Genomic DNA, 26,367 nt, shown 5'->3' on the forward strand with positions numbered 1-26,367 from the left:
CTGTCCGTGCCAATTGATGGAATTGGACTTCTTGTTGTTACGTCGATTTGAGGAGTATTGGTTGCCAGAACGACAGGGTGTTCTATGTTCATGTTCTTATTGTTGCTAGTTTTGTTTTCGTTGTTACCATCGGGTCTATCTTGTTTCTGCTTGTTAGGTGTTCCTATGTTCGTGTTCTTATCGTTGCTAGTTCCGTTTTCGTTGCTACCATTGGGTCTATCTCGTTTCTGCTTGTTAGGTGTTCCAGTGTTCGTGTTCTCATCGTTTCTAGTTTCGTTTTCGTTGTTACCATTGGGTCTATCTTGTTTCTGCTTCTTAGGTGTTTCCATGTTCGTGTTCTTATCGTTGCTAGTTTTGTTTTCGTTTTTACCATTGGTTCTATCTCATTTCTGCTTGTTAGGTGTTCTAGTGTTCGTGTTCTTATCGTTGCTAGTTTCGTTTTCGTTGTTACAATTGGGTCTATCTTGTTTTGCCTGTTAGGTGTTCTAGCGACCCGAGGGTACTGTTATAAGGCAAGGGAATCTGTAATTTGAATTCTGCCAGGTCTTTCCACTATAGATGGATGTGACCTAACCGTACATAATTAGGATTTTTAGAGATGGTTGACTGCGGGGTTCTGTCCTACTCGCTATTCAGCCTAGGGACAGAAAATAAGGCGGAATCGCACGCTCTTAGTTTGAAGAATCCTAACTATATATGATACTAACGTTCATATGGGACCATCATGGTCCATTCGTAAGGATCCCTAGCTTCCCGTGATTTACAGGATTTGCTCTAACGAGAAAATAGTTTTTGGATTATGTTTTTAATTGACAAAAACTTTTTTTGATAATTCGATGCTTAAGTTTATCGTGGAACGTACCAAAAGCAGCGGTAGGGTTCCTTGTCGTCAACTCCTGTCTAGTCGTCGACTCCTTCGTTAGTCATCTCTGTTGGACAATCTCTCTTGAGATGTCCTATTGCACCGCACTTGTGGCAAACTGAACTTACTTATGGGTTGCGGGTTGGGGAAACGCATGGGGCCGGAGCCCTACAGTAGCGGGAGGTGTGCCCCATCTTGTTGCACCTTTTGCAACGGAATGTATGGCAGGCTCCCCAATGATGGTATTTGCACTTGTTGCAGGGTGGATTGTTCCCAAGGTAAGATTGTATCGATGGGGGAGGAATAGGGTTAGTGGGGGTCGGGACTGATCCCGCTTGTTGTCTTTTAGTAGGCCTCTGAGTCAAACTGCCTCCTTTTCTCGTTCCCGAATTTTCATTTCTTGAGCTTAGGTTTAGGTTTTAGGGTGCATTGGCGAGTTGTTCTTTGTTGGTTTCTGTAACGTCTGTAGATCCGAGCTAGTCAATTTAGAGACAATGAGAATCAAAAAATGAGTTTTGATGGTAGATTATTTAGAAGGATTAATCTTAACCATTTTATAGTATATGTTACAAGGGTTCCGTATATATAAAGAACGCCGAAATCTGAGTTATAACGAAGAAGTTAAGACCCGTCGAAGTTTTACAGCAAAACCGGCACGACACAGCGCGACGTAAATACTGAGTTTATGATACAAGACTTTTTGGCCTTAGTGATCTAAACAAAAGTCGTAGTATACGTTAAACCGAGAGCGTGCATAAAAAGAACGCCCAAATCTGACTTCGTATGAGGAAGTTATAATTTTTCTAAGATTTGGCATAGTAGTGCACAGCCCGAAATTCGAATTTTAGATCGAGATGTTTTTGCCCAACGCGACCTAAATGAGAATTGAAGATCTCATTAATAGGAACTCAACGACAAAAAGACAGACGAGAACGGAGTCCGTATGTAAAAGTTATGAATTTTACGCGGACATTTAACAGTGTAATCACCTCCTACTGTTAAATTTAAGATCGGTCGAGAATTAGCCGACAAAGTAAAAAGGAAAGTTGTAGATTTTATTTTTAACTACACGTGGATATAAATAACGTAAAAAACGAAGCTCGTATGCGAAAGTTATGGACGAAGCTTAGTCTCTACTTTTCGAGCGCGGCGAATTCGATATAATTTTGTAAATCTGAGATAGAATGAGAATTAGCCAACGGGGTCTAAATGAAAGTTGTAGTACTCGTAAATACCACCGCGTGGATATAAATAACCTCGGAAACGGAGCTTGTATGCGAAAGATATGGACGAAGCTTAGTCGCTACTCTTCGTGCGCGATAAATACGATACAGTTTTTGTAAATCTGAGATAGAAGGAGAATTAGCCGACGGGGTCTAAAAGAAAGTTGTAGTACTCGTAAATACCAATGTGTGGATATAAAAACGTAGAAAACGGAGCTCGTACGCGGAAGATACGGACGAAACTTAGGGGCTACTTTACTATAAAATCCCTATAAATAAAGGGTGAACTCTTCATATTTTCTTCATACCATAAGCCTTTCTTTCTCTCTCTAGCCTCCTTAAATCCCTCCCAAGTCTAGGGAATCTCCTTAGCACGATAAGGAATCCACGGAGCGCCCAACGGCTCCGAGAAGAAAAGCTTTCGACTCGGAAACGCTGCTCCAGCGAAGCCTGGTTTTTAATAAAACCCCGCTGTTTTGTCAAAGGAAAATTGTTTTAAGAGTAACGAAGCGCTGTCCGAGTACCGAGTCACCACCTTATCAGGTGAGTGCATAGTTACTTTCATCTTACACATAGATATGAAGTATTTTATATAAATTACGTGCTATGTGTGCATATTATCTGTATACTTGTTATCTATGATGGATGAACGATTTTATACATGTTTTAAATGATTTAAACTGTATATGTATTTTATATCTACAAAATATGTTGGGTAAAACATGAGTAGATGAATTATGAGTTGGATGATGAGATGAGAGATGATATAGACCACTAGATAAGGGTGAGAGGTGAACAATGAGGGAAGCCTTTTACCCAAGCGTTGGACCCGTCATCTAGCAGAGTATGGATGACAACCACAGACTATTCTAGACAGTCCAGTGGAACACTAGCAGGCTCGCAACCTGTAGGTGTTGTGAATGATGTGTTCACCCGGTGTACTCTAAACCCTGGCGACTATGCAGACTTGGTGCCTAAACCCTGGCGATCAATCAGACTTGGTGCCTAAACCCTGGCGATCATGCGGACTTGGTGCCTAAACCTTGGCGATCATGCAGACTTGGTGCCTAAACCCTGACGGTCATGCAGACTTGGTGCCTAAACCCCGGAGACTATGCATACTTAGTGCCCGTTGTGTAAACTATGGCAACGATGGACTTCGTGCCGATTCCTTAGGATGATCCTTAGGAATGAATGAACGAGGAATAGCTGATTCTTAGGGTAAATCCTTAAGAATAAGGAAGATAATGGGGATGGGTAATTGGGTTAATTGTTTGATGATTAAATATAATATAGTTATATTATTGTGGGTTGAAAACCCAATGTACTCACCAGGTTTCCCAACCTGACCCACTGAAACTTATTTATATCAGAGGTGTTGATATGAAGTCACATAACACTGAGAGATTAAGGAGATATAAATCACTACTGATAATGAATGTAAGTTCTGTTTATGCTTATGTTTCTGTATTGACGATGACATCCCAAATGTTTTAAAATGAATAAAAATACTTTTCTTCGTAAATGCTTTGATAACGTATTTATCATGTTTTACTGGGAACAAATTCCGCAACATTTTTATTAAAAGAGATACTCTGATTTTTATAAAGCATAAACAAAATCGGTCTTTTCTGGCCGTGAAAATGGGGATGTCACAGCTTCCCTGGTTGTTGTTACGGTTGAATTTATCGATACTGTTTCCATATTTGTTCGTGTTGTTGGCATTGAAGTATGCCATGACAGCTGCCACGGCAGCTGTTACAGTGGCTTGGAATGTGGTGGAGTCTACTCGTAGGACTGGTGCATCGTCATGGTAATGGTTATCTCCATGGGAAGACATGACCCTGTTGCACACGAAAAGTGAGCTCGTAAGTACTTGTAGCTAGTTTCAAGTGAGTTTACTCGTGTAATCTTAACGTACTGGTGCTAATTGTCAACCTACATCCCCATGATGCAGTTATGGTATAGAGTGGAAACATATATTGCATGACGTTCAGCCCGTCAAAATAGCACATAGTTAGTGGTATAGTTGGTGGATTTGGTTGCTTGGATTCTTGGAGGGCGTACTCCTCTTGGTTTACTACTACTGGTTGCGATTAAAGGCATTATGAACCTAAGGCGAGTAGTGAGGTAATTCTCTTTTGGCGCACAAAGTGCTTGCCCATTTCACTTATACTATGAGCGCCCTTTTTGTATTCCTTACACTGCTAAGGCTGTTGTAGCCTTGATTGCTATGAGTTGTGGTCTCCAAATGACCATTTCCTCGTTCGAGGAGTGTAGATGGTCCGCATAGTTTTCTGGTCCTACTTGTGGGTTTCGTAAGGCATTTGGAATGGTGTTCTTGTTACTTATGGAGGATCGGATTTACATTGTTGCGTACTGGGATTTGCTTACGGTCTCCATTACTCCATGACAGAGAGTTGGAAACTAAGAGTCAATTCGGGTTACTCGTGGCCCATACGGAGGTGATGCTTGATTCGCGAGGGTGTTGGCTATCGGAGTTCGGTGCACGTTGATTGTGGATCGGGGTGTCCTTCGTGAAGGTGCGCCCTAAATTGGATAGGAGCCAATTACTCAACTTGTTTTTGCGTGGGTATCGTTTGGTTTCTAGGTATTTCTATTCCAGGAGTACCTATATGGGGTGTTTATCTATCTGGGAAGAGAAAGGTGAAAGGTCTTATGCCAATAGGAATAAGCTTGCTATGAGTTCCCTCGGCGCTTTCATCCTTGTTTGGCCCTTAGTCGAAATCCTCCCTTTCACAATTCATCTCTTGGTATTCCTTAGGATCCACTCCTGGGTTTTTCCTCATGGACTTCCTCTGGTCTCTCCTTGCCCCATCCGTAATTCACCGTGACAGGGTAGTAGAAGTCTTGGCGAGGAATTTTAACAAGTGGTTTGTGCGAGAATCGAGGTACGAGATATACGGGGAAAGTTTAGGTATGGGAGGGGTTTATAGTATCCTAAAATACTCTTATAGTATTTTTAAACTTGATGTTCGATTCTAGTATTCTCTTGTACTCATAGTTGGTAAGTTTTAGGTTTGTTGCAACACCACCATCACTCCCAAACACATGTTGGTCATATCTCAAATAAATGTAGTTGATCAGGCTATATTTATCCCAGATATGATTACATACTGCCTAGGTTTGACTGTAGCGTTCAACCTTTAGTTACTTTTGTTTTCTTCTCGTTATGATAATGTATTAGTAGATATGTATACTTTTATAAAATACTTATCTTTTTAAAGTATACTTTCAAGCAGAGTGTGTTTTAGTCCCATTGTAATTATAGTTGTATATCTTGTATGGCTAGATATACCAGTTCACTATAAACAATGTTGTGATACCAATCCATCACACCCCCGGACCAGACGGCGGAAACGTCCGGAGACGGGTGACTTCATTGTGCAGTATCATAACAATTGAATATAAATGAAACAGAGCAATCTAAACATCATACATTGAGATAACAAACTTACATTGTTTACATATTGTATTAGTCCTTCGAATTACACAAAAGAGACATAAGCAGAAAAGTCCAAACTGCAGCTAAATAGTCTTGCATCAGCGTCCCTTGTTACCTGCTTACTAGATCCCTGAGAATACAAGTCGTTTTGAAAAGCGTCAACTAAAGAGTTGGTGAGTTCATAAGCATTTTTGTATAAAATCGTTTACACTTGTTTAGAATCGTTCTCATTGTACTTTCAGAAAATCCGAAATTTTCTATGAAATCGTTTGAAGCCTTGCTTTGAAAATCATGGATATATGTATGCATGTCGTTACTTTGTTCATCCTTATAAAGAATGATTTTGAAAAGTAGTCAAATTTGTATAGGCAAGCTGTGTCCGAGAATAGTTCTTTTGTATAGTAATAGTCAACCATTTCCAGAAAAATCCCTTATTTTCAAAAAGAGAATGTGGTTTAAAATCTTGTTCCTCTTATCGAGTAAAATTGAGTGTGTGTTCTAGTTTATCATTATCGAAATCGTAGAAAATCGTTCTCCATAAAATCCTATATTTCTTGCTATAAAATATTCGTAAGTTCTATTTCCAACTGTGTATATGTGTGGGTTACTTACTCGTTTTGAAAATCGTTTACAAATGTTTTCCATAGAGTCCTACGCTTTTTAATTTGTAAAATAGTCGTATTTAGACTCTATACTTGTTAGGAGAAAGAATCAACATGGCAATTGTGGACATTCTACGCAATGAAAAAGGACAGTCGACGCAAAAAATGCGGACCATCACCTATCATGTGTAGGACAGTCAACACAACGTGCCAAAATTTATTTATGAAGTTTTTCCAAGCATAAATTTCTAGATAACATAACATATTCTAGTGAGTCGTTATAACCATACTAATCTGACGGAGTGCATGTTTTGGCATTTCTCAGGCGCCCTCGGTTTGGAAAAGACATTTGTCACCCTAGACTGGCCTGTCTAGCTGTAGCGAACAGCGAAGGTGCGGGGAGTCAACCCCGTATATATCTATACACAAATTCCCGCTCTCCCTCCAGGAGACTCTGGCTATAACTCCTTACAGGACTTTAGACGTACACTAATATTTTTATATTTAGGTACTTTTGAGATTTGTCTGACTAGAATATTAACAAACTTTTGAGCAATCGTTAGAGATCCATTATTTGTTAGATAAATAATGAAATTCATACTCATTGAATAGAAATATCGTTCTCGTTCCATATCGTTGATTGGGCTCGTTAACTGAGTGCTCTTGTTCGTTCCTTTTCGTTTATTGAAAAATAAGCCATTTTAGTCAAGAGAAAAAGTGTCAAGTTATTATTTGTATAAATTTATAATTGGCGGTTATGACATGCATTTTCTGTTTCATGACATATAGAACATTACTTATGTTCTTGGAGGTTTTACGACAACAGTTTATGACATGCAAATTTTTCGGTCATAAAGGCTCTAATCGTAAATTTTCTTGACACAAATATTTATATTAAATATTCATAAAATACTCCCTAACAGTTTGCAAGAAGTCATTTATAGGGCATAAAGTTCCAAACTTTGAAGATTCTAGAAATAGTGACAACTTATAAGGTCTATTTTAGAAACTTTTTTTATTTCTAGATATGGAGATATGGAATAAGGGGTTATATTGGACACACCCAAAAACCTTGAGGGGCTCTTTTTGTATACAAAGTATTCTTTTTGTGGTGATTTTTAAACATTTTTCTGATTTTCATGAAATCTGTGAAGTTTCACGTTCATGAAGATTGAAATAAAATAATAATATTTCAACTCACACACTAAACATACAAATACATGCAATTATCCAAGGATTTAGACAAGATTTGACTTGTATTCTCCCCCAAAAACAATAGAAATCTCGAAAAAGTAGGGGTATGAAGCTCACATTGAGTTGGTTGATGAGTTGTTTGGAAAAGTGTTAAGGAGCTTCCAAGTTCCAACACTTGAAAAGTTTCTTTGAACTTTAGAATATCCTAAGAATATTAACACATACTTCATGTGTAACTATGAGGAATTTAAACAAGATAATATGGAGAAATACTACCCAGGGCTCGAAATACTTACAATGATTTAGGAAATTGCTTGAAGAAAATGAGACTTGGAGTTTGCAGATGTTACAGAGTAGTTTGAGACTCCATTGGATGTGAATTGAGTTTTTGGTGGAAAAATGAAGAATGGGTTTTGCTCCCAAAGGGATAAGGGAGTAAGGAGATGTGCTTGGTTATCTGTTAGTCAAAACATTGATATTTGGTGGGTACTTCATGGGTTACTGTGAGTTGCATGGAAAAATGGGAATTTACATCACATCCCAAGGTCATACCTTTTTGTCATTATCTTGATTTTAGGATACGATCCTTATAAATCCTAACTTTTATTTTATGTTAATATGATTTAAATAATCAAATTTGGCATAAAATAGAGGTTTTAGGGGTCTAAGTTACGAAAAATACGAGTTTGGTGTGATTCCCGACGTCAAAATGCCTCAAAATGAAGAAAAACTCCGAAAATGACAAAAATCCGGAGTGTAGCATGGCTCCTGCGAGGGTCCGAAGGGCTGAGGGAAGTTCCGGAGCCACTCTTCAAGGTTCCGGAGGTACTGGGCGAGTTTCGAAGTCAGGTGATAATTTCCGGAGCATCTCCCTCGGATCCGGAGTCAGGCGCGGGTTCGGTTGTCCGGACTGCTATGCGAAGTTGTCTAGCATTTCCGAAGCAAGCCCTAAGCGAGGTCTTCCGGAGCGAGGCTTTTTCCGGAGTCACACTTGGACTTGCAAGATTGTCCGAAGCAAGAGGAGTTCCGGAGTGACTAGGGTATTCCGGCCAAGAGGGTTCCAGACCAAGAGGGTTCCGGCCAAGAGGTTCAGGACCAAGAGGGTTCCGGACCAAGAGAGTCCTTTTGGGTTTTCTCCTCCGGTTTTGGGCTGTTTCCGACTGAGGAAGGTACGTAGAGAGATTTGGGAGAGATTCCACATACTTAGTGAGATTTGGAAGAGATTTCATATTTTTGGAGAGATTTGGGAGAGATTTCACATACTTGGAGAGATTTCACATATGGGAGAGATTTCACATACTTGGAGAGATTTGGGAGAGATTTCACATACTTGGAGATAATTGCACTCTATCTTTCCATGGTGCATTAGGAACCATAAAGTACACTTTTAATGTGTTAACACAAGTCTCACAATAGTTATTGCTTACATGAGGACGAAATTTCCTAGTCAAAATGCTAGTTGTGACACTTGAGTGACTCGTCGGGTTCCTAGTGTCAGTGGCCGTAACTCCGTGGCCAACTCGCCGAGTTTTCCCCTTTACAACTCGCCGTGTTCATACGTGTCCAAAGGTTGGGAAAACCCTCGCCGACTCGCCGAGTCACTCGAATGACTCGTCGAGCCCACGACAACCTTCATCGGACTCGCGGAGTTGACCATGCAACTCGCTGAGTCCCTTTAATTCTTCATTCATACAGATGCTTTTTAAGGCATTTTAAGTTTCCATACTACAGGTCCAACTTCCAAAGGCATGTTTATCACTTAAAGTTGCAACCTTTACGTGCATGCAAGGCTCTATAGGCTTATAATGTCAATCCCAAGCTTACAATGGGGTTTATCTCAACATGGAGGGTTCATGCTTGCTAAAGATTGAGACTTTATGGCTCTAGAGTCCAAGATGAGCTCAGATCTGAAGTTGCGACTTCAAATCCTAGCCCATACCCAAAAATGGTTATCACCCATGCTATAAAAGCCCTAATCTTCAACATGAAGAGATCTAGAAAGAACAAGGTCAAGGTAACAACTTGTTACCTTCAAATGATGCTAAACTGAGGTAGACTTCAGATCCCCAAACGTTCTTGCCTCCAACTTCTTGATCTTCAAGCTTCTAGCAACAAAATCTTCTTTCCAAGCTTGAAATTTACACTAATATGGACCACACACACACACGAATTAGGGTTTCTGGACTCTTAAGAGGCAGTAAAGGGAGGCTAAGGGGAAAATGATCCTTTAAATAGGGTGCAAAACCCCGGAAATTAGGGTTTCATCCTCCAGCTCCTACTCGTCGAGTCCGTTCTTAGACTCGGCGAGTAGGTCACTTAAGTACGCGGCCTAACCTGTTGCTACTCGACGAGTCAGGCAACCAACTCGTCGAGTAGACCTTGAATCCATGAGAATTTATCACCATAAATTAATACTTTGAGAATCGGGGCGTTACATTAAAAAACCACACTATAAATAAAAAAAATACACGATAATTATAAAACACAATAATTAAAAAACACACTTACAAAATAATTAAAATCCTAAAACAACAATTAATATTAACTAGTTATCAAGAGTTGAAATATAGACATCTCATAAATTTATACAAAATTATATTGAAGAAAAAAATAAAAAAATAAAATAAAATAAAATAAAAGAAGTTGCGGAATCAAAATACAAAACATGACAGAGAATCTATTCCTTTGAACATTTAATTGTCATTAGTTATCACTGCATTATCACATTGAATTGAATACATTTACTATTGAGACGCATGCATGCACCAATTTCACCAACCCGTAGAATCAAAATAAGTGCTCCAAGAAGCTCATCCCTTGGTGCAAGGTGCCCTAATCTGAGGTCATTATCTCCCAAACTTTCAACATGAATTACTTTATTACAATTCCATTTTCAACATGAATTACTTTATTACAATTCCATTTTGCAAGTGCATGAGAAACACCTATATAGTTGCAAGTGCGTGAGAAGTAATCATATAATAACTAGACGAATGCTCGCGCGTTGCACAGAAACACCTATATAGTTGAAGTCTTTACAAATATACTAGACGAATGCTTGCGCGTTGCGCAGAAACACATATATAATTGAAATCTTTACAAATATATGTTTTTTTATAAATATAACAATAACGTTGTTGTTAAATTTGATATAATAGTTCATATACTTAATTGATATAATATATTGATTATTTTGAATTATATGATAATATATTCATCTATTATAACTACATAATCTCAACCGTTTGAATGATTTCTACCCGCGAGTTATTCATGAATAAAATTAAATATAATATATGGTTTAATGTTATTTATAGTTTTTGTTATTGTTAATTAATTTTTTAAAATTTATTTGCTTAACATTTTAATTTCTATCAGTATAATTATTTAAAACATCTAACATTGTTTTTTGATTTTAAATGTAACAATATAATCATCTATATATAATTATTTTTAACTATTGTTATTGTAAGTTATTTTAAGCTACATATTTGAAAACTTTTAACGATTATAAAAGTATTTTTAGGAAATATTTTAGTTAAATTGAGATTATATTTTAGTTTTTGCATTTAGAACTACAATTTATCACTTTTAAGTATTCACAAAATATTCATTGGATTTTTTAAGTGGAACTGAAATTTATATTTATGCTAACACTGTATTGTTATATTTAAATTAATAATTTAAGTATTTTATCCAAACTGTTCAAAAGTTGTAGCTTTAAACTGATAATGGTTTACATACAACAACATATTAAATCTAAAAAATTGAGTATAATATGTTAAAAGTTAAATATATAACTTTATAAGTAGAAGTAAATATATTATTTTAATATTGAAATTTAGTTTATTTATAATTACACTTTAGGTTTGATATTTAGTTAACCTTATTAACCAACTTATAATCATTATTAGAAAGACACTACAATTTATCACTTTTAACTATTTACAAAATATTCTTTGGGTTGTTTAAATTTATAGTTCAAAAGTTGTACAAAATTTATAGTTTAAAATGATAAATTCCATTTTAAGTTGATCTTGTAATGTTATATTTAAATTTATAGTTCAAAAGTTGTAGGTTTGAAATGATAATGGTTTACATTCAACTATATATTAAAACTAATAAATTAAGTATAATATATTAAAGTTAAAAAACATAACCCTATAAGCAGAAGTAAATGTATTCTTTTAATATTTAAATTTAGTTTATATATGATTACACTTTAGGTTTGATATTTATTTAACCTTATTAACCAACTAATAATCATTATTAGAAAGAAAATGAAAAGTCATGGGAGTTTCAAATGAATATGGTGAAAGGAAAAATGCATGAGAGTTTCAAAAGAATGTGGTGAAAGGAAAAATGATTCATTTATAAGTATACTAGACGAATTCCCGCGCGTTGCGCAGCGTAGGTTAAAAATATATTGTTAAAATGTTGAAAAATATATGTTTAAAATGGTTATATTATTGACATTAACTTTGACATAATATTTTGAAAAATATTATTCATTACCATCAATCCACATTCATCATTAATAAAATTAAATATAATTATCTATTTAATATTATTTTTAACAATTTTTATGATTGATTAATTTAAATTTTTACTTATGCGACTATTTTCTAATTTCAATAATGATGTTCATTTAAAATACAATTTATTTGTTTTTGACGTTATGTAATTTATAAATTGATGCTATTATCATTTAAAGTTATTGTTCTTTAGTTTTAAACCACCTATTATTATTAATAAGTTAAAGAAGACTTTTATGAAACTCTTAATATTACTATTAAAGTGTTAAACATACACTAAATAATAAACTGATAAGATAGACAATTTACATTTCAAAAGAGATTTGCATGGATAATATGACATATCCATGATTTTTATAATTTGATTTTATTATTTATAATTATGGTTCATTGGTTTTAAAACCACTTATTATTATTAACAAATGAAAGAAAACTTTTAAAAGACACTTTTTATTATAATTAAAATATTAAATATATACTAAAATATAAAGTGATAAGATAGACAATTTACATTTTAAAGAGACTTACATGGATATTATGTATAATATTGCATATCCATGATTTTTTATTAATTATTACTTTGAAGCAACAAAAACATACAAACATATATACAATATTTAATTAAATACTATCTATATCACTTTCCATAACATATGATCAATAATATGAATCTAATCAAATTTACATTAAAGTTTCAACCACAGCATACAATAATTGTTTTAAAAGAATAACTAAACCAAAAAATATATATAAAAAAAGAATTAGTATATAACAAACTTACAAATTAAAAACTTTAACATAATAACATGGCTCGAAAAATGGTCCAAAGCCCTCAAACCAATACAAAACATTTAAACTTGTTTTCTTTGTGAATTTTGTATGTGATTTATATTTGTGTGTCTACTCAAAGAGAATGACATTTTTATAGTAGATTATCCATTAATTGCTAATTAAACATATTATATAAGTTATAAAACCTTTCATGATATGTGATTAATTAATTTGAAGGTGAAAAGGTGTGGGGGTTTCAAATGCATGAGGTGCTTGGAAATTTGTGTGGGGGTTTCAAATGCATGAGGTGATAGGAAAAATGTCTCTTTTATAAGTATAGTATAATCGTATGATAGTATGATAGTATGATAGTATGATATAGATTATAAAATATATTTAGGAAATATTTTAGTTAAAATGAGATTACAATTTAGTTTTTAATTTAGCATTACAATTTATCACTTTTAACTATTCACAAAATATTCTTTGGGTTTTTAACTGAAACTTAAATTTATATTTAATTTGACACTCTAATGTTATATTTAAATTAACAATTAAAGTATTTTGTCCAAACTATTCAAAAGTTGTAGCTTTAAACTGATAATGGTTTACATACAACAACATATTAAATCTAATAAATTAAGTATAATATGTTAAAAGTTAAAGACATAACTTTATAAGTAGAAGTAAAAATATTATTTTAATATTAAATTTTAGTTTATTTATGATTACACTTTATGTTAAATATTTATTTAACCTTATTAACAAACTTATAATCATTATAAGAAAGACACTACAATTTATCATTTTTAACTATTTACAAAATATTCTTTGGGTTATTTAAGTTGACTTATAATGTTATATTTAAATTAACAATTTAAGTATTTTATACAAATTGTTCAAAAGTTGTAGCTTTAAAATGATAAAGGTTTACATACAACATCATAATAAAACTAATAGGTTTGGTATAATATGTTAATAGTTAAAAATATAACTTTGTAAGTAGAAGTAAATATATTCTTTTAATATTGAAATTTAGTTTATATATGATTACACTTTAGGTTTGATATTTATTTAACATTATTAACCAGTTATTAGAAAGAAAATGAAAAGTCATGAGAGTTTCAAATGAATGTGGTGAAAGGAAAAATACTTCCTTTATAAGTATAGTGGACGAATTCCCGCGTGTTGCGCAGTGTGCAATTATATTGTTTAAAATCTTGATTTTAACGAGTGTTTAGTTGTTAGAAATTACTATATCCAAGTTAATAAAATTCATCAACATCGAGATTAAAACGCAAGACCTTCAATCTAAAAGAAAAACCTCTACTAAGTGGGTTAGTCTCACATTGACGTTTAATTAAATATACATTTCAGTTTAGGTTTTATATTTAAAAATATACATAATTTTAACTATTAGAAAAATAGTCTTATGATATTTTGATTTGTGGTTGTGATTTAAAACCATTTTTACTTTAACCAATAAGTTATATGAATATATTTGGTTGAAAAATGAAGAGTTGGTTTGAACTTAGACTAATAATTGATTTTAATGTATTAAATAAATCAAATTAAGGAGGTTAAAGTGAATGATTTAATTAAGTTAAAAAATCGAGTATGTTTGGTTAATTACTTGAAAGATCAAGAGTTTGCGTAACTTTCAAATGAATATTTTGCATTAATATGACATTTATTATAAAATAAAAACCAAGTTTAGTGAATAACTAAAAAAATACACATTTTAACAATCTTGGCATTGATATATCTTATTAGGTGTTTGTTTTATAGTTCCAACATTTATTATCATTTCTATTATTAATTATTAAGAATTTTTTGTAGGTTTAAGTTGTGGAGGTAGCATGTTCGAGCTATATGTTTCTTCATAAAAGTCCAATTATTATTTTATTGCAATTAATGTGTTTGACTCCTTACTCTGTTAATGTTGATTTAAGAAAATCATTGCATTGATCATTTTCAAGAATATGAAACATGTGAATGGATAACAACAATAGAATTAAACAGCAAGAGATACAACTTGTACAACAAACCTACAACAATTAACAACGGTAAAGGGTAAAGTTTCTGGCATCATCTTTAAAAACATCAATGCATCATCTCATTAAAAACTACAAATTTCCTCATAAAGCGATAAACTCATCAGCTCATTAAAGTGAATTTCTACATCGCAATATGAACTCAACACAAAAACTTGCATATTGTTCAAAATGTGAGGTAATCTTCAACTTAAATATTCATTAAATCTCAGAGTGTTTATAAATAAGTTCAACAAATTATGCATATCGCATTTCAAGGAGAGTTAGAATTATAAAACTCGAAGTTAAATCCTCACCCTTGATTGCTCCATTCACCAATTCAATTTTACCCCCAAAAATATAAACTTATAAGAAATGGATGGTGTAGAGCATTGCCTTTCAAAAATTAATTGCTCGTACCTGTATGGTCAATAAAATATTGCATGTGTCAATTTTTAAAATAGATGTTAGAAAGTTCCAAACCTAAGAGCTACTTTTATTCACGATTACAAACACAATATGTGAACAAACCAACAAAAAAACCAATTGTTTTGATTAAAAACACAAAATGCATACCTTGCTTATTATAGATTATTGAACTTCAATATTATATTGACAACATAAGACTTTCATTTACACCAAAACAGAGAACAAATGATCACTAATTAGACAAAAGAAGTATTTTGTTTTGGTTTAGGATATTTGTTTCTATAGAACTAAGTATTTATAGGCTAACTACATTTGTGTGAAGGGAATTTCAAAAGTCAAATTAAATCATATAAGTTGAATAGTCTTGGAAGTTTCAAATGAATGAGATTCATTACTTTGAAGGTGAAAGGGTGTGGGGGTTTCAAATGCATGAGGTGTTGGCAAATTTTTATGGGGGTTTCAAATGCATGAGATTCAAGGAAAAATGCTAGTTTTATAAGTATGTATGACTAGACGAATTCCCAAGCGTTGCGCGACGCAGGTTAAAAATATATTGATAGAATATAGTTTTTAGACACATTTTAGTTAATTCGATTCATCAATTTAAGTTCTTTTATTATTATTATATTTAATGTTTTCCTTTTAACTATGTTTAAAAAAATATATATTGAATTTTTTTTAAACATTATTTGATATTTTACTTTAGGTTTTAAATTTTATACTAGATTTTTAAGCTTATTTGATATATTAATGTAGGTTATTTATTTAACTATATATTGAAGTTAACAAATTAAGTATAACATATTGATAAGTCACAAATTCTTCCATTTATGATAATGTTTACAACTAAAAGCATATTTAAGTTAATAAATTAAGCATATTGTATGGAAATATGAAAAGTTGGGAGTTTCAAATAAATGTGATGAAAGAAAAAATATTTCCTTTATAATATAGTATGATATGATGATGATTATAGTTTTAAATTTTAAGTCATTGTGATATATACAATTATTTGATAATTTTATAAACTGTTTAAAATTATGTAAATTATACATCAAACGTATGATAATCTATATATAACGGGTAACAAAATGTATGAACAAAAATATGAACTACAACTTGTAGTAACATAAAAATACAAAAACATCTATTATAACATTTGTATTAAAAAAGATATATATACAACGAATAATAAAAAATATGAAAAATAAACACTATAACTTTTAATAACATAAAAACACTAAAACATTTATTATAACATTTATATTAACTTTTCATATTTAAATCACAAATCTCTTCAAATACATTAATGTTTTTAATGAACAAAACTTTACAACCTTATAAAAGAAAGGAAAATAAAAAGTTATTAGTGATTACTAATTAATAATCATAAGTTAAAAACTCTTGAGTTGTAAGTAATAAATATACATAAATTAGAAAACTCATGAGTTGTAGTGTGAGTTTCAAATGAATACGGTACTTGGAAATGTGTAATTATTATTATTATTATTATTATTATTATTATTATTATTATTATTATTATTATTATTGTATTCATCTAAATAATTGGTTTTGATGCATCATTTTAATCCCTTCAATTATTAAACATAAAGATATTTAATAATAAATTTATAACATACATAGGTGCATATATATGTTAAACAAATCACATATAATATATATTTTCGTAAATTTCATATGTAATTCTTGTCGTAGTAATATGGATAAATTACTTTCATACGAAGAACATATCATGATAAGTCATCATAATTACATATCAAATGTTAAAAATTCTGTTATCTTTTAAATATTGTCTTGTAAATATGTTGTGTTGGATAACCCAACAAAAAAATAATAGAAAATAAACATAATCAAAATAGAAAAACTACAATCAAATAAATAAGAACATTAGGTGGCTGAATATATAAATAAAAATGTTACATAAATATACGTTTAAATCAAAAGAAAAAACTAACATTCGTCTACTTTGCTCAAACAAAAAAAACCTATATCCGTTTTCTGAATCTTCTTTCTTTATTTAACACCATTCAACCATAGAAATTTGATGACAATTCTTCACTAAATTGCAATCAAAATGTTTTTCTTGAAAAAAAAAGAATAAGAAAGATATTCCAAGCAAAACATTGATGTTTGGAGAGTCACATTCAAGATTGAGTAATACATACAAATCACATATAAAGATCAAAGGAGAAATTGAATATAAAGAAAGAATAGCAAAGCTTCATTTGTTTGGTTGAAAAAAAAATCATATAACAATTACCATCGATGCGACATAACCCATTTCTTCAAATCATCATATTTGGATCGTGAATGCTTCAACTATATGAAAACTTTTGAATCATAATATCTTCAACCACATGACGACTTTTTGTAAGAAAAATGTACTAATATAACTACATATATAATGAAGGTGAAAGGGTACGGGGGTTTCAAATGCATGAGGTGTTGAACTTATAGAGTGTGTGATTTTCTTGGAATTGGATTATGTATGATTAATTGCTTTGAAGGTGAAAGGGTGTGGGGGTTTCAAATGCATGAGGTGTTGGCAAATTTTTATAGGAGTTTCAAATGCATGAGATTCAAGAAAAAATGCTAGCTTTATAAGTATGTATGATGATAGATGTATACTAATGACTAAGAAATTTAAAAGTTAGATTACCTTCGAACTTATGTCACATGTCATGTTAAAATCGACAAGTTTGAAAATGTTGCTCATAATTCTCATAACTTATGATTTTAGCACTAATACCATCTTTCTTATATGTCGTTCCTGCACCATTCCCATAGATTTCAGGTAATAAAAGTTGGAATAAAAATTTGTAGTAAATGATTATTAACTTATCAGGGATATCTCCAGAAAAGTCCCAATATTTTAGGCGAATTTTTAATAAATTCCTAAATTTTATTTTTTGAATAAAAAAGTCCTGACTTTTTCACCTTTTGAATAGAAAAAGCCCAAAAAACCGGCTAATTTATTCACTTTAGCCCTTTTTGACCTGTTCAGCAGGTCATTGGACCAAATTGTTAATTTTTCGAAAATAATGGGACTTATTTTGCAGATTTCGTCAAAATTTTTATATAATGTATTAACATATTTTTTACATATCTATATCTATTTTTACGTATTTGTGTATTTTTTTATGTTTTTATATGTATATATTTACGTATTTTTATGTATTTTAAATGTATAAACGTATATTTTTACTTATTTGTATGTGTTTTTAACCATTTTACATATTTTTTTATGTATTTTTATGTGTTATTTTTTATGTATTATGTATTTATATGTATTTTTATATATTTTTATGTATTTATGTATTTTTTAAAGCTTTTTATATAGATGTTTATGTATTTTAAGTGTATAAACGTATTTTTACGTATTTATATATATTTTTTAAAGTATTTTACATATTTTTTATGTATTACGTATTTATGTATTTTTTTAAAGTTTTTTATATAGATATTTTTGTATATTTATGTATTTTAAATGTATAAACATATATATTTTTTACATATTTATATGTATTTTTTTAAGTATTTTACATATTTTTTATGTATTACGTATTTATGTGTTTTTTGAAGTGTTTATATAGATGTTTTTGTATATTTATGTATTTTAAATGTATAGACGTATTGTTTTACGTATTTATATGTATTTTTTAAAGTATTTTACATATTTTTTGTGTTTTTTATGTGTTTTTTTATGTGTTATGTATTTATATGTATTTTTGCGTATTTATGTATTTAAAAAAATACATATAAAACACATAAAAATGTTGGATTAGGTGTCTAAGCCCATAACTATAATTGGTATGTACTTGAATTGATAGCAACACAGTCATTTTGGGTTGCCCTCAAACCTAACAACTGGACAAGGAAATTATGAAAGGAGAGATATTGATTTATTATAAGATTAATGAATTAATATAAATGATTTATTAATATGTTAAAAGATTAATATATTAATTAGAAATCATTATGTTTAATTAATAGTTAGCCAGAAATTAATCAGAATTAATTTTGGGGTTAAAAGTATTAATTATAAAGTGCAGGGACTAGTTTGCAATTATCTAATAGTTGAGTGGAAGGCTCGAGAACCTCCTTGGAAGGAGGTGGACGAAATCTATAGGGGAAACCCTAAGGATTTCGTCCAAGGGGCTTTGGATAAGGCCTTTGGATTAGCTTAGGCCCCAAGCAAAGGAGTATTAGGGTTTTCCCTAAACCCTAGATCCCTCAATATATAAGGAGCCTCCCAGCTCCTAAAATCGGGCACTCCTACCTTGGAAGAAACCCTAGACCGATTTTTGCATACCCTAGCCTCTCTCTCCTTATAAGTTTCCTTCTTGCTAGCTCTTGGGTGTGATTCCATTAGAGGCATTACATTTGTGGTGCTAAGCTTCCAAGAAGATCAAGATCAAGAGGATTGTCAATTGTTTGCTATAACAATTGAAAGGTATGTAACTCTTAAACCCTAGTTTGTTAATTTCGAAATTAGCCTCTCTCCTCTAGGGTTCTTGTTTTGCAATTCAAAGTTATATGTTTAATAGTTAAAACATAGATCCAAAGTAGGTTGCATGTGAACTTATGAATTGTTTTCTAGTTTATTTGTTTTACCTAAAACCCATCAAAAAACACATAAACATCTATAGAAATTTTTTTAAAAATACATAAATACGTAAAAATATATAAAAATACATATAAATACATAATACATAAAAAATAACACATAAAATACATAAAAAAAATATGTAAAATGGTTAAAAATACATACAAATAAGTAAAATATACGTTTATACATTTAAAATACATAAAAATACGTAAATATATACATATAAAAAATAAAAAATACAAAAAATATGTAAAAATAGATATAGATATGTAAAAAATATGTTTATACATTACATAAAATTTTTGACGAAATCTGTAAAAAAGTCTCATTATTTTCGAAAAATTAACAATTTGGTCTCATGACCTGCTGAACAGGTAAAAAAGGGCTAAAGTGAATAAATTAGCCGGTTTCTTGGGCTTTCTATTCAAAAGGTGAAAAAGTCAGAATTTTTTTATTAAAAAAATAAAATTTAGAACTTTATTAAATTTTTGCCCCAAATAATGAAACTTTTCTGGAGATATCTCCATGTTCAACAACTTCCTCATCCATGTATTTCAATACTCATACATCATCTTCATTTGTATTTCATATAAATGTAGAATACATGATGAAGAAAAATAGATAAAGCTAACTGAGATTGGAATGAACATATTTGAAAAAAAAAAATCTACTTCCACCATAGCTTGGAGTTGTTGTAGCTTAATGTGCTTCGATAATCTCCATCGTTGAAAATTCTTCCTTATCCAAGACTTTAGACAACCTCCTACATCATATCCAATTCCATTTGAAATAAATAGAAAGTGAACAAAATTAGATAAAGTCAAAGAGAATTGATTTTGGAATATTTTCTACATCATCGGGCTCTTTTTGTACATAAGGCTACATGGTCTTGATTTCCTCCATTGTTGAAATTAATCATCTGTTGAAAGTCCAATTCCATTTTATAAAAGCAAATTTACAGTTATCTTCCACATCCATGGTGATCGTGGATGGTTGGTTCCATGCGGTGCGGATCATGTAGTTTCAGAGTTTATGGAACAATAACGTCGGACAATTGATTTCTACTGTTGTTCTAGCTTGATCAACGATCGATAAAATGAGTACGGCAGTTAAATGACTCATCATGTTGATATAAAGATATAAATTTTTTTTTTTTCATTTTTTATCATAAAAATTTGTATTTTAAGCATATTTCCGGTTATGTTAATAAATACTTTTGAGATTACTCATATTATTAAATAGTTTTATCTAATAATAATTACATTTTTTTTCCTAATATTGAAATATTATCGAATAGTGGAAAATAATTTTTTAAGAGGAGACACCTACTATCATTTAATGGATTGATTAAAAAAAAAAGCAATACAATTATTACCATGTGTTATCCGAAACAAATAGGATAAGGTCGATGACTGTTCCATGTGTCAAGTGGGCCAATAATATGAACTTATCAAATACGCAGAAAACATACGATGATACGATGCCCTTATTTCATTCACTTTCCAGTTTCCACTTCCCACCTCCCATATCCCACATTTGATCTCGATTCACAGCCGCCGCGTCTCTCCATGGCTGCTTATCATCTTCAACTGCTTCTATATCTCTTTCTTGTCTCAGCTGCCCAAACAACCCTCTTCCATGGTGGTTTTCTTCTTGATATTACCAAAGATGCCCAAACCCTCCAATACACCACCCAGTTACTCATCGGTACTCCGCAACTTCCCACCAAGCTAGTGGTTCACCTCTCCGGTCAATCGCTATGGCTCAATTGCGCACACTCGTCTTCATCTAGACACTTCGTCCGCCATGGTTCTCTTCCCTGTTTGATGGCGAAATCCGGTGGTCAAACTCCGACAGCTCTCAGTCCCATTCCCACCATCTGTGACGTTCATCAAGAAAACCCCATCACTGGATCCACCAATTTCGGAGATCTAGCCGAGGATACAGTAACCGTTTCCGATGGTATGGGTGTTGACCGGTTCCTTTTTTTATGTTCGCCGGAGTATCTACTAAAAACCCTGGCTACCGGTGCTAAAGGTATGTTAGGCTTCGGAAGATCAAAAATTGCATTTCAATCTCAGGCTGTCAACAATTTTGACATTCCAAGAAAGTTTTCTATCTGTTTATCTTCATCTGAGGGGTTTATAATTTCCGGCCTCGGCATCTCTAAGTGTCTATCGTACACACCCTTGATCTCAACCCATGGTCACGACGGGTACTATGTGAACGTAAAATCCATCAAAATTAACGGTAGAAAACTGGTGTTACAACCGATCAGAGGTGTCGAAATAAGCACAATCGTCCCATACACCACCATGAAGAGCCCGATTTATGGGATCTTTACAAAAGCTTATGTTAAGGCTGCTAGTTCAATGAACATGACGATGGTGGCTCCGGTGGCGCCGTTTGGTTTTTGTTTTAGCTCGCAAAGGAAGGTGCCGGAGATTGAACTGGTGTTGCAGAGTGAACTGGTGAAGTGGATGATACAAGGGAGGAATTCGATGGTACAAGTGAGTGATTCAGTGATGTGTTTGGGGTTCGTGGATGGGGGTTTGAATATGAGAGGTTCAGTTTCAGTGGTTTTAGGAGGGTATCAATTGGAAGATCATATTTTGGAGTTCAATTTAGGGACTGGTATGTTGGGATTCAGTCCTTCGTTGTTGAGGGAGGGCAATAGCTGTTCTAACATGAAAAATGCGTTGGTTTCAACACCATTGACATTGTAACTTGGGGGTTCGACCGTTTTCCGTTTCGAATATCACATGTAGAGACCTAGTTGAGTTGTGTTGTGGTCTCATATTTTTGTAGGTTTTGATCCGTTTCTTTTTTCTAACATGTAAATATGTAATGAAGGTATAATTTTGGTTGTTTTGATCCCTTTTCTTTCCTAAGATGGAAATGTAATCATCTATTTAGACCCATTTAGCATAGACACGTATGGATATGTTACACATGAATGTCTAAGACCGGGTTCTTGATTTTGAAGGTCTATACGATAAGTAAAACTAATGTTTTTTAATATAAACGAAATATATTAATACTTCAATAACTGTTATAATAATAATGAAAACAAAAAACCGGTGAATCTCTAGTCTTTTTTTAGGATTCTTGGAACCAAAGTTGTTTATCATTACCGAATAACTTATGTGGTTTTATTCAGCACAGTCAATTGTGATAGGCTAGTATGCTTACCGATTCTTTCAACGAACACATGCTTTTACCAAAAAGAATAAAGTAAAAATAAATTTTTGTAACACAGTTTTAAGTTGTGATTTTAACTATTAAAATAGTAAAGGCTGTAGAAGCTTTATATAGTGGTTGGAATTGGCAATGGCGATTTAAGAATTCTGCGGAGTCAATGGCGATTTCTAGACTTCCATGGACTCGTGGAGGCAAGAGGCAATTTCAGAATTTTGAATTATGACTTGACTTCTCTACATTTGTTCTAATTGCCTAAGAGAAGGGAGGCCGAATGTCGCAAAGGGTAATGTCGTAGGATCGACAATGTAATACATGTAAGTAAAAAAAAAGGGGCCCAGTAGACGATACAGGCTTGTGCAGTCTCAAAGCTTCTTAACCTCATAAGGAACCAGGTAGAACAACAAAGATTATTTTCCACGGTCAGACCAAATGCTATAGGGAGGGTATGGTTGTTCCCGTCGATAGCAACCGCAACAAACATTGTTTTTATGTAATCCCCTCTAAGAGAGACACTACATATGAAGATGACAGACAAGAAGCAGCCTATGAATGCATGAACCTGTATTTTTTTGGGAACAAAAATAAATTAATTTAGATGTAGAAACATTATATATTTTAAAGAAACAATATAAAAGTGAAAAAACAAATATACCACTCATCCAATAGCCACAACCAAACTTCTAAACGATCCATCAAATCAGTTTTGATATGAGTGTAAGTATGCAGGTTAGTTCGCCTAAGGTTGTGAAGGTAAAAAAATTGAAACCCTTCTTATTGGATGATCATGAGACTTAAAAATCTAAATTCTTGATCAATGGAGGAACAATATCACCATTTTTGTTCAATTCCAAAGTGGATGATTGACTCATTCCATACTAGAAATAATCGCAGGAAATCCTTTGATAACACGGATTCCTATTTCTCAACGATATTCCACGATCAATACAATTGGCTGAATCCCGTGAAATCATTTCATAGAATTTCATTGAGATCTTCTTTTTATAAAGCAAATCAACTTCGATTCTTGAATAATCCACATCACTTCTACTTCTATTGTAACAAAAGATTCTCCTTTTACGTGGAAAAGGCTCGTATCAATAATTATGATTTTACGTATTGACAATTCCTCAATATCAGACACATTGTTAAAGCTTTCTTCGTGCCGAGTCTCTGAGAAACACATTTTGAAGCAGTTTTATAAGAGATAATTACGAATTATTTGATTGAAGCTAAGGTTCTAAGCGCGCACACACACACACACACACACACACACACACACACACACACACACACATATATATATATATATATATATATATATATATATATATATATATAGGGTTGAGATCGGTTGAGAACTCATAGTTTCCCGAGAACCCGAGAACTAAAAGTGGAACGTTAGATCAAAACTAATTCATTAAGGGCATGATCGTAATCCTATTAATCTCATTTAATGTTTAATTTTTGTGTTATTGTAAATATTAATATAAATGTCTAAAAAATTACATAATAAATCAAAATTTTGGATTTTTTTAAAAATAGTATTTTTTTCAGTTTTTTTTAAAGTGCAGATTTTTTAATTTTTAAAAAAAAAACATGAATTTTTGAAAAAAAATTGAAAAAAATATTTTTTTTTAAAACTGCATTTTTTTTAAAAAGCATTTAAAATTCAATAAAATTAAAAAAAAAAAACTGGAATATTTAAAAAATACTATAATTTTTTAACCAAAAAAATCAACATACATTTATGCATATTTTTACAAATGCAAATATGCATATTTCATATATTATAATATTTGTAAGGAAATCATAAGAAAACTCATTTTATTTACTAATCTATAAACACAATACAATAAGTATTTTATTCGATACAATATAAAATATAAAAAACAAAAAAATGCTACAAAATTTCAAAGCATTTTCATGTCTCCGTGTCAATATTTCCATATTTTCTTCAATTTATCATTTTTCACCTCTTCAATATTCACCACAATTTCTTCTAAATCTACAAGAAAATTAAAAAGACATTGATTGATGGAAAAACACTCACAAAAATACATATTAGATTTACATGTGAATCACATGTAATTCATATATATATATATATATATATATATATATATATATATATATATGTGTGTGTGAATAACATGTGATTTAAATGTGAATCACATGTGATTCATATGTGAATTACATGTAACTCATATGTGGATTACATGTGTATCACATGTGATTCATATGTGATTTACATGTGAATCACATGTAATTCATATGTGAATAACATGTGATTTACATGTAATTCATATGTGATTTACATGTGAATCACATGTAATTTATATGTGAATTACATTTGAATCACTACACACTTATTGTCTTACATCTGAGTCCATAAGTGTTGCATACATGTCCTTAGGAGTTGACGTTGTGCCATAAGTCAAGATGTCTTGGGTTCCAATGCTCAATATTCCCTTGCTAATTTCATATAATCCTGTAATATGGGAATCCAAGACAATAACCATCAAAAAATAATATAAAGAAAAACAAAAAAAATAGTGGTGAAGAAAGAACAATAAATACCATATGCAATAGGTCATCAGTAAGATTCATTCACAATGTGATCAGGTGCTATATCCAATAATATAATAAAATATCAACTTATTTTATGCCATTTGAAATAAAAGAACAACTTAATCAAGTCAAATGACTATTCTCAACTTCATAAGTGATGTGAGAGTTAGACAATGATAATAGAATCACTGATCAATCTCAATCACGAATGAAGTATGAGAGACTCATGGAATCATCAGAAACAGATAATAAGATGGAATTGAACTCAAACATTCAAAATAAGTTAAATACTTCATCAGTTCAGAATGTTACTCAAAAAGACGAATACAGAAAGCAATCAAACGAATTTTATATTACTTGAGAACAACTGCTGCATTTCGAAGAGCAAGATATCTTTGCACATACTCGTTAGGAAGCGATCTGATCAAAAACACTTTCAATGTATGTAACATAGCAAACCTATAGAGATTTGAACAATGTAACAAGTTTCAAACCCTAAGTTAAGGAGATATGATTATGGAATCTAACCTGTGGCAACTCTCCAAGCCAATACATTGGATAGATGTAAGGAGATCCTGACTCAAAGTGTGCTAATGATTCTTGACCATCCTTTTTTTTGGAGCAGTGTCTCCTTACAAGAACGCCACCTTGCATCTTGACCATCCTTTTTTTATTCAACGCTTCACCTTTAGTTCTCGGTGTCTCGGAAAACTTTGAGTTCTCAAATGATCATTCCTATATATATATATATATATATATATATATATATATATATATATATATATATATATATATATATATATATATATATATATATAGGAGACGAAAATAAAAAAATAGTGAGGTTATGATC

At 31.8% G+C, this 26,367-nt stretch overlaps 1 protein-coding gene across 1 annotated transcript; it reads left to right on the plus strand.

The window, feature by feature from the left end:
* The first annotated feature begins 21,202 nt into the window (after positions 1–21,202).
* On the plus strand, positions 21,203–22,619 carry LOC145133599 (putative aspartic proteinase GIP2). Its single transcript, XM_079068523.1, has one exon. It carries the CDS (start codon positions 21,218–21,220, stop codon positions 22,469–22,471), a length of 1,254 nt encoding a protein of 417 aa, XP_078924649.1. The 5' UTR covers positions 21,203–21,217; the 3' UTR covers positions 22,472–22,619.
* The last annotated feature ends 3,748 nt before the right edge of the window (positions 22,620–26,367 follow it).

The sequence above is a fragment of the Lactuca virosa genome, chromosome 8 (genome assembly GCF_052849685.1).
Source record: "Lactuca virosa cultivar CGN04683 chromosome 8, Lactuca_virosa_CGN04683_v6, whole genome shotgun sequence".
Taxonomy (NCBI): Eukaryota; Viridiplantae; Streptophyta; class Magnoliopsida; order Asterales; family Asteraceae; genus Lactuca; species Lactuca virosa.